General features: G+C 39.2%; 1 protein-coding gene across 2 annotated transcripts in view; it reads right to left on the bottom strand.

Moving 5' to 3' along the window:
* Nucleotides 1–2,395: 2,395 nt before the first annotated feature.
* The window catches only part of rims3 (regulating synaptic membrane exocytosis 3), a 58,803-nt gene continuing 51,161 nt past the window's right edge, over nt 2,396–10,037 (bottom strand). For both annotated transcript variants that reach the window (XM_074686770.1, XM_074686771.1), the window contains exons 4-8: nt 9,090–9,231; nt 8,888–9,000; nt 8,184–8,285; nt 7,957–8,096; nt 2,396–6,297 (exon numbers count right to left, since the gene is read on the bottom strand). In XM_074686770.1, coding sequence (XP_074542871.1) covers nt 6,085–6,297; nt 7,957–8,096; nt 8,184–8,285; nt 8,888–9,000; nt 9,090–9,231 — 710 coding nt within the window. In that variant the 3' untranslated portion in view covers nt 2,396–6,084. The remainder of the gene's footprint in view (nt 6,298–7,956; nt 8,097–8,183; nt 8,286–8,887; nt 9,001–9,089; nt 9,232–10,037) is intronic.

Genomic DNA, 10,037 nt, shown 5'->3' with positions numbered 1-10,037 from the left:
TGAATCAGTTTAAGGCTGCCCAAAATATGTTAACACAGTACAATTCAGTGCTGCCCCCAAGTGGATAAGAATTCAGCTGTTAAAAATATTATAGAGTCTGACAAGGTAAGTACCACATGAAACAATTGTTAGTGATTCAAATAAACTTTATTGACTTTGCGTCCAGATGTCAAAGGGCATGCAAATACAGGCGTCTGAATCCCAAATTGTTCTGTTTTTTTGTTTTTTTCTTCAGTTTGGTTCTATTTTCTTACAAAACTACGTGCACCTTAAGTAATCAATTCTGCAGCGTACAAACCACAAAAATACCAGTTTTACATTATCAAATACTGCACATAGAAAACATTTACAAAGCACAGGTATAAAATTACAGCTCCCTTTTTGTTCCTCTTTGCCCTAAATCACATCCTCTCATTAAGACGGTCTATTATGCGTTGCCCTTTAACACGTATTTCGTGAACACTGCTCGGTGGAAAGGTTAAGGCCGGTTTTAGAGAAGACAACCACTCATCTACCAGCACCAGCAAACGAATATAACAGAGGCCTCTGTGCAGCTTTTCATTTCCTCTCAGGGTTTGAATCTACAGTTGTGTATGTGCTTGGTAATGCTGTGAAAACCTCCAAAAGATTAACTTTGATGTATTTCGAGGATCCCTATCAAGCCATTTGTTCAGGTTGTTTTTGTAGTGTTTGTGCTTTGCTGGGCTTGATAAAAGAAGGGTTGTCTTTAAATAATGAAGCTACAGTGGCCTTCAAATGGTCAGCTGGAAGGACAGGATGGCTACTCAGGACTCTTGTGCTGTGGCTACAGACATTTATAGACGTGGATGAAGACAAACGGGCTCATTCAGCAGCATATAAACTCCAATTTGCCCCTCAGCTCAGAAATATGATGTCTGTTTTTGCTCTTGCTGTCAGCTGCTACATTGTTACACTGACATATGGACAGCATGCTTCATTAAGAAAAGAAAAGTAAAAGGCAAACTATAAAATAAACATTTGCTGCTCCTGGGGGCTTTTGTACGATAGGAGATAGTCACAATGCAATGCATGCTGAGTTGATGCTAAACAGCTTCTAGCGCTTGAAAGTGAGATTAAACTTTGTATGTTTGCTTTTTTTCCATCATTAACAACCCAGACTTTGTGAATGACACCAAGGCTAAGGCCTGGACGGCTGCCCCAGCATCAGTGGGCGCTACAGCTGATGGTTATTGCCAGAAGAAGTATTTCATTAGCGGAAAGTTGAGTCCGTGCTACTTAAAGAAACAGCATTTATGACAATTTGCTTCCTCTTTGTACTGGGTCTAATTAACTTTAACCTCATTTTTAAATACAAGTGTTATCATCATAATCATCCATCATAAAGATTAAATACAAGGAAATCATCAGAGTAATCATGCTGCAAACACTGGCTAGTTCAAAATACAAAAAATTCATAACAACTCGGTCAGATCAGTAAGAGTTAAATCTGTGCTGGGGGGGAATGCAATCCTTACTGTTTAAAACCCATCATGGCGATTCAAATAAATAAAAATGCATTTCGCCAGATGAGAGTTCATGCTTGTTTCAACCACAGAGCTGTTCTTTTAAACAAACACACAAAGAATAAGACATACAGTACGGTTAAAGTAGCGGGCTGCCTGAGCTAACGCAGGCAAGGATCCCTGGAAAGTCTTCAAAGAGACAATATAGCAAACAAGATAACAAAAATTTACACTCAGTCCTGGTGTAAGGTTTAAGAAATACATTCATAAAACTATACATATACACATATAGAACTTCAGTACAATAGTTCAAGCAAAATACATTTGTCAAAACTTTCAGTTGTGTGCTACAACAGTGAAGCAATGTCTCCTACACAAAATAAGGCCATTGTAAACTGAACAAGCCCTCATTTTAGACGCCAAAATCTCAAGGCAGGCTTTGTACACGCCGCCTATCTCTCCTCCTCTGAATAATGCCTCTCTCCTTACAAAAATAAAATACATTTTCAACAAAGCGCTCAAGAAAACACTCAGTTTGATTGAAGATACATTACAAAAGTTCTGCGCACAATAAATGATGAGAATGCTCAGGGTGGGTTTTACAGGGAAGCAAGCAGGCGGAGGGGTCCACGTTCCCGAGCGTTCCCGATTGATCACAGGCTGTACACTGAAACTTTAGCTGCTGAGCTACGTCTGACCAAAGCTTTGACTATCTGAGCACTGTAAGACAAGATCTATCATGCCCCGCTGCTTTTAACACTGACCCTGAAGTCTCATAACATCACAATCCTTTAATTTGTCCTCACGGGACTGTCATTTTGTTGTCATAAGCAAACTGATCTTGCGTGCAAAAGAAAATATCCTCTACACAAAATAACAGTCCTGTGAGGGCAAGAATCTCCTCTTATCTATAAAAAAAGATAAACATCTTGTTTTCCAACTCATCTGACACACACAGCAATATCTTCAAACACAGGACTGTAGCTTATTCCTGCAAGAAAACAATCTTGTAGGGGTAAGATACTTAGCTTGTGCATGCTTATCCTACATTCACAAGCCATCAGCTGTTCCCGCAAGATAAAAATCTAGCAAGGGAAAGACATTTTTCTTACGTGCAATTTAACCTTCTCACAAGATAATTATCAAACCAGAATAAGATATTACCTTGTGTAGATCATTATTGTTATTATCATAAGCATATAATATAAACTTGTTTCAACAGAATAATTATCTGGTAAGAACAAGATAAACCCTTTCCAGTTATGGGACTTCAGGGTGTGTCTTTCCTCCTCACTTTGAACACAGAACTGCTGCTAACCTGTCTGAACCTGCCCTCACACTTGGCGCCCTCTAGCTTCACAAACTTAAAAGACTCTCTAAAAAACTTGCTACAGTCTCCCCTAATGTTTAACCTGCTCTCCATCTATTTTTAAACTGTAGTTAAAATAAATCAAACGATCATGAGACAATGCTTCTTAAATAAGTGATACTACAATAAATTATTCTTAACTTTAGGATAAATGCTATGATGAGACAATAAACTGTTAGTCTTCAGTTTGAAAGTTTCTTTTTAACAAATAGCTAAACATTTAAATTTTTTCTTTGTGCCCCAACACTTTCAGTGTAGCTGCAGTGGCTGCACCTCATGAAATGATGCACAGCTGAAGAAATACAGTATATGACAACAAATGTGAAAACTTCTTTTGGTTGCAGGAATTAAAATTTGGCAAACGCTTTCTGCTGTCATTCCAAACACTGTTATAGGATTATTCTACATCTTTCTGAACTATGTCTTTCTTTACTTTCAGTTCATTTATCTTCCAATGTCTCGAGTAAAACTACAATAAAAGGACACATACAGCCTTATTTAAGCTCTGAATGTTTAAATATCACACAGAACCTTATTATATTATAAACATTTTTTTTTTCAAAAGTTGCTGAGAACATTCAAGTCTTGCTATGCCTATAGGTAATCTTTCTTTTGTTTTTTTTTAAGTTTAATGCTCTTTCTCCATCTTCTATCTTTCATCAACCAAACTGTTTCTGTCATCAGGAAAGGCGATCTCAGAAGAGGATGTGTGCAAATATCAAGAGTAGAAGTCCTTATTTTTACACCATGCCAGCTTTCCACCAAAAAGATACAAGTGAATAAAGTACAGAAAATTACTCCATACACATGACCATACAGTTACAGCTCCAGAAAGTAAAAATAAGTAGGAACCAACACCTTGGTGGGTTATTTTGTATACATGGCAGGAGGTTTTAGAAAAGTAATCACACTCCTCCTCCTCCCAAAAAATTCAAGAATGCCAGGGATCCCTTTATGCAAAGTTCAAAGAAATGTGAGTCCTGTTGGTCTTAGGTGCTGTGAAGACTAAATATTCCCTTTTTGAAGAAACGGTAGAAGAGAGGAACAGGCTACACAGACAGCTCTGAGTGGACGACAGAACATGTGGTGGTGATAAAACCAAACGTGACCTCGTAAAAGCTCACAAGCTTTTCATTTGAGACACTCTTATCTCCTTAAAGTGACAGAATAACAGATGTGTGATGCATTTTTTTAAGCACAAAGAAGCACTCGGATAATTTCCTCATAAAGAAAACAGTGGTAGCTTCAACTTTCAATTAAGACTTAGCCATTGTGCATTTTACTTTAACAGCTGACAGGTGAGATTTACCTTTCTGCTTTTAAAAAATATCAATATAGTTACTTTATCCCCACATATGGGTCATAAATAAAGATTATACTTTAATGTGCATGAAGTTAACTTTAAGACAAAAATTTGGAAGAACTGAGCTAAAGTTCTCTTGATTAGCATAATGACTCATTTGTTTTGACTCAGCTTATACCTCATAAAACTGTATTTTTTCAAAAATAAATTAGTATCAAGACAGCTCAGATTAAAGTTTAAAATCTGCTCATTAAGTGGGCCTGTGGATGTAAATTCAAAGATACCCCCAGGTTACATTTCATGCTGGTTCTCAAGAGAAAGCTCCAGAGTTACACGCTGCAGTGGAATCAGTTCATTTCACAATAAATAAATAAACCTGTGATCAAACACTGCATGTTTGTAATATTTAGACATAGAATATATTTTACAGTAAAGTGCCATCTTAACACTGCCTGATAGCAAATATGAAGGGTGACTTAATGCACCTAAAAAGCATGACAGGCCAACAATCAGCCTGCTGGCAAAGTAACACTGGTGTTTATAGTCGGATATCAAAGAGAAAAACTAGTCTAGACTCAAATACATGTTCACCCATTTACAACAGGGTTTAGTTACAGTCAATGTAGCAAGACAAGTGTGACAACGAAGGAAGTAAGGTTGCTGTGTTTGCCTGGGATCTGATCAGACCAGATTACTTAAATAAGAAGAAAAGGAATCACCAAACTGGGAGTCAGCAGGATTTTCAAAAAGTCGAGGTGCTGGTAAACAAAGAGAGTGAGACTGTGGCACCCCCTGGATGTGGAACACAAGAGCCCCAGACCAGAGCTGGACTCATCTCCCAGACTTGCTTTGGGTGGTGAATCAGTCCTTTGGAATCTAACAATAAAAGCAGTATCAGAAATGTGCTGACCTGCTCACAAATGGCTGGCTGAACGATCTGCTTTCTTCTTTCTGCAGATGGAGGTGATAGCGCTCTCCCTGTCGTTAAACACTCGATCCTCCTTCCTAACTGCGGTCAGTGCTCTCCTCTCACAATAAAGTGGCACTACGCTCCTGTCACTTCTGTCAAGGCAAGCTAAATCAAAAGGTTTAAGCACTTTAAAATGTCTCTACAAGGGTTGCAAGCAAACATGCAGAATGCAGCCGATACATACATGAACACAAATAAGTTTTTAACTATTATATATATTCATATATATATTTATGTATATCTATATATAAACTCTGCCCTGTGGAAATTATAGAATAGCAGTGTTGCTACCTCACATAATAGCCATTATGTGAATATCCAAGCCTGTTGCCCAGGTATGTTTATGTGTTTGTTCTATCTCAGCTCTTCACTCGTGTGTGTAGAATGTATCTTCTTTTTTTGCATTACATCTAAGTCATTGACTCTGCTACATATCCATACTTTATATTGTATACTACTTCACTTACTACTTATAGTTAGAAGAACAACAATAACAATTGCTTTGGTTTTAAAAAATAAAGTTTTTTTCTTAGTTTGGCATAGAGAGTTTAGAAACTGGCATCAGGATGGCCCTGGGATGAGTCATGTGACGGGAATCTGGTGCCTTTTCAATGCAGACTATGGCACCCGGATGGTGGCTGTGTCATGGCAGTAAATGGTTAAATGAGAGAGCGGCAAATGCTACATGTTCAGGTAAGTTATGTCTACTTCTAGTCAGACTGACTCTAAATTGAAAACTGATCTGTGGGTGAAAATATGGGAGAAATGACCAGTAGAGTGTTCTGAGATGTGTCTTCCTGCACTGACGGGTGTGTGTGTGTGTGTGTGTGTGTTTTCTATGTGTATGCCTACCTGTCCTGCACTTCAGATACAGTCGTTGTGTATTTACAGTACGTGTGTCCATGTCTGCATGACTCTGCCTGCGCCCCCTGCATGTAGGTGTCTACTGGGTGGGTGTCTAGGTGCAAGAGGGGCTGGTGGCGCTCTCCAGAGAGGACTGGGAGAGGCGTCTGGTGAGGGGTCCGATGCTGGGGTCTGCCAGAGAGGAGGTAGGGAACAGCTTGTACCAGCCGCTAACTGTGGCAGACAGGTCCAAGTCCTCCAGCAGGATCTGGGCCATTCCCATGAAGCACTTGTGGTCCATACGCCCGTAATCCCCCCACACTATTACCTACAGAGAGGGAGGAGTAACTTACACATGAGATTCTGAAGTTTAAACAGAGTTTTAGTCTACAAACCATGACTTTCCAGGAGGTAAAAATACAAGTAGATTTCACAGAGCTTTACAAAGCATGAGATTATGGGATTTAACAGCAAGTTTATTAAATACTTTTATCTGTTATATTTCAGGTATTCTATTGACAGATGTTACTGTCTTACAGTGATACTATAGGAATTTTGAATGGTTGGGATGCCAAAAAAATGTTATAACAATAAAAATGAGGTCAAAATGTTTCATTTTATTGGTCAGGGCTCACTTAAATCTAAATCTGATGACAGATGTCAGATTTTTTTCATTGATGTCAACAAAAAGTAGACAGAAGATATCAACACTCTTTTATTGTTTAACAAGTGAAAATGATTTGACTGATCCCTTTCAGCTTTATTCTGCCTGCTGCGCCGCCTAATTGTATTCAGCTGAATTGTAATATTTTCTTTCAGCTTTTGGGCAAAAATAAAAATGAATTACTGAATATAAGAAAAACATGACGTATAAATTAACTTCAACTCCAATGGAAAGCTTTCCTTTCAAATGTACTTTAAGTCTTTCCATTTAATGTACAAATATTAAAATTGACAGCAAAATGTAAAGGTTAAGTGGAAAAGTTTGCAGAATTCAATTAAAAAAACCTTTCTTAGTAGCACAGTCTTGAAAAGATGTAGCTGACTACCAAAACACATTTTATGCTTCTGTAAGGGTTCCCCCTCCAGGATGTGCACAATCATTCATCAAAATGATATGTTTTTGCTAGAATATAATTTTCTGTTTTTATCCATGAATTTTCAAATGGACTGTTTTACAAAAAGCACATGATTTTTTAAAATTACAAATTACAGTTATTTACTTTAACCCCTGAACCGAAAAATGTGTTTTAGTGGTTGAATGTTATTTTTAATAAATAAACTTAAAAAACTTAATCAGTTTTCTGGCACAAATTTTAGAATAAACATGAAATCAGTTTGAAACTCCAGAATCCTTTTTTAAAATGCTGATGCACATTGAAATCCTCGATAAACAAAGAGTCAGAGTTGGAATTCTTCATAAGGCTGGGTGTTTTTTTTCTTCTTTTATTGTTTCAGGTGGGTTTATAATTTTTTAAGCCCTGTACATATATAAATAAAATTGCAGAATCAATTAGAAATATAACAATAAAATTTAACTACTGGATTTATCAACTTTCGACAAAATATTAATTTCTTTCATTGGTTCAAGGTGACATTTGACACAGAGAGAGAATATTTTAAAGCCCCTGTGAGGGCTTTCAGTTTATGTGTAATTTGGCATCCCCTTGTGGCTAGAGCAGCACCTCCTCTCTTTGCAAATTTTCCTGCAGGTTAGTACATTTATGGCATAAAAAGTCTTATCATGCCTTCTTTAAACATCCAACTATATCAGTCATCCAGTATATTTGTTTTAGGCATCGGCACAAACTCTAAATCCTGTTGCTGATCATTTTGTCTGCTTTTGTAGCGCAAGAAGAGACAGAGGTAATTCTTCCTGTCTGTTTCAAAACCCTTTCCTCACAGTAGTTCCAACTTTCACAGATTGAAATATTTATTTTAACACTTGACATCAAAATCAATTTCAGAAAAACCAAAGTAAGGTTACCTGTAGGACTTTCCCCTGAGGACTCTCATCAAACAACAGAGCCTGCTGGTAGGTCGGGTCCAGATTCCTCTTTACTACTTTGGTTTTCTTCTTGGCCAAGCACACGCCGTTTTCCAGGACATACACCTTCACGTAGGTCGCTGCAGATAAAGAAACACAACTCAGAAACGCAGCCTCAGAGCTCAAGAGATGGACACAGAGCTTATAACACATCAGTTGATCAGTACCTGGAATGTTCTTGGAGCCTGGTTTGGCGGTCAGCCCTCTGGCCTGGTTGACCTCCACTTCCAGCTGTCCTCCTCTGTCCACCATGCCTACATGGACATCCCCTTTGAAAAGAAAAACACAATCTGTAAGAATCTAACACACATCAGGGCCAAAACACTCAATCACTCAATTAATAGAAGAGGTTTTCCTTTGCAATGGCTCACATCTCACTGCAGAGGGCGACACAGAGCCGTGACTCTGTCTTCACCACCAGGTTTGGTGGAGCACAGAGCTCTGCTCAGCTGTTCTGCACAAGCAATGACCTTTTCATAAAAGATTTATACCTCATGCAAGAATAACATCTTCCCTGCTGAGTTCATACGCTGGGTTTTATGCTGTGTTTCTGGATTCTGCTGCACATGTGACAGTTTGTTTGAATCATGTTTTAAAGGTGGAGTTTATTCTCTGTAATCCAAAATTACACCAGCCACTCAACGTTTTTATATTACAGATTTTATTATCTACATATCCTTCATTACAAAACAATTATAGTCTATTGAGCTGTTGGCTAGATGGTTTTTAGATTTACTGACTGCTGATTTTCTGTGTTCCAGTATCTCTGGAAATCTCAGACTGAATCATCGTTATCACATGAGAATCAAACTAACTGTAACAGAAAAAAACAGAAAAAAAAGTGTTGGTTGACTTCTTTGTCCAGTCTTACCCATGGGGGGTGTAGCTAGCGTTTGCCGGCCCACGATCTGAGCAGGGCCGAGTCCGTCCAGGAAGTCACTGAACTGGCTCTCAGGCCCGAGGCGTGTGGTAGGGAAGACAAACCTGAAAGAGAGGACAGAGAAAAATAACTGTTTGATGGATTTTTACAGTACGCAGATACACAGGTGAACAACTGATGGGTTGACACTCACGTTCCGTCAGAGCTGTTGGAGTTGGTGCTGCCGTCAGTCGAGTCCTTGCTGCCCTGCCGTGTCACTCTGTTCCTCATCTCCACAGCGATGCCCGTCTCTGTGCTCCTCCGGATGGTGCTGCGGAGCTTCTTCGTCCCGCCGTCTGGAAAACACACAGAGAGGTCATGTCTCCTTCACTAAGTGGCCTTATTTCAGCGGGATAATCCACTCAGCATAATAATCAGATGGAGTTGTCTGATAAGGAAGTCAGGTATTACACAGGATCTGTACCTGCGTGGTAAGCCTTTTATAGAGATCTGCCGTCTGTGCAGGAAAAACTCTGAACCCTGATCTTATATTGTTCTGCAGAAGTTGATGTTTCCTCAGGTGAGGATTAGAAGTTCTCACTCCGACTCCCAAATGCTTTCTAAGTTTCCAAAGTGTGTTTAAAAAACGGATTAAACTGACAGAGGATTGATGCAAGAAAGATCCACAATACCTTTCAAAACACTCTCACAAGAACAGGAAACGATGCAGGTCAGCTTTAGGAGCACTCAGTTCACTATTTATGTTGAAGCAAGTTCACTCAGGCAAGAAGGCAATCTCACCTAATTTCCACTGGGACGTCCCTGCACTATTGCAGTGAAATCTCTCCGTTGGCAGGTATTACTATGGGCCATTTTAGACATATAAAGGCTGTTTTGAGCAGGAGGCTTTAAGTGTAGAGCCAGGGGGACAGAGCCTGATTTATGAGGCAGAAACCAAACAAATTGGTGGCTTCAGGATCGCTGTGAGTGGCTGGGAAGAAAGACGGGAAGGATACAGAGCTGTTAGAGGGGCAAAGTGTGTGTGCATGTGTGTGGCTTTACTGCTCTGCTGACGCTAGGAGAACAAGAGCGAGCTGAAGCGCCGCTAGCGCCAGAAGAGGCTTCCAGGGCATCATCCCCTGTAATGACACACTGAATCTCC

Source organism: Halichoeres trimaculatus, unplaced genomic scaffold (assembly GCF_033239565.1).
Source record: "Halichoeres trimaculatus isolate MK-OKI-2021-1 unplaced genomic scaffold, fHalTri1.1 fHalTri1_scaffold_14, whole genome shotgun sequence".
NCBI classification, from domain to species: Eukaryota; Metazoa; Chordata; class Actinopteri; order Labriformes; family Labridae; genus Halichoeres; species Halichoeres trimaculatus.
The sequence above is the reverse complement of the archived record's forward strand: the minus strand, read 5'-3'. Positions and strand labels throughout refer to the sequence as shown.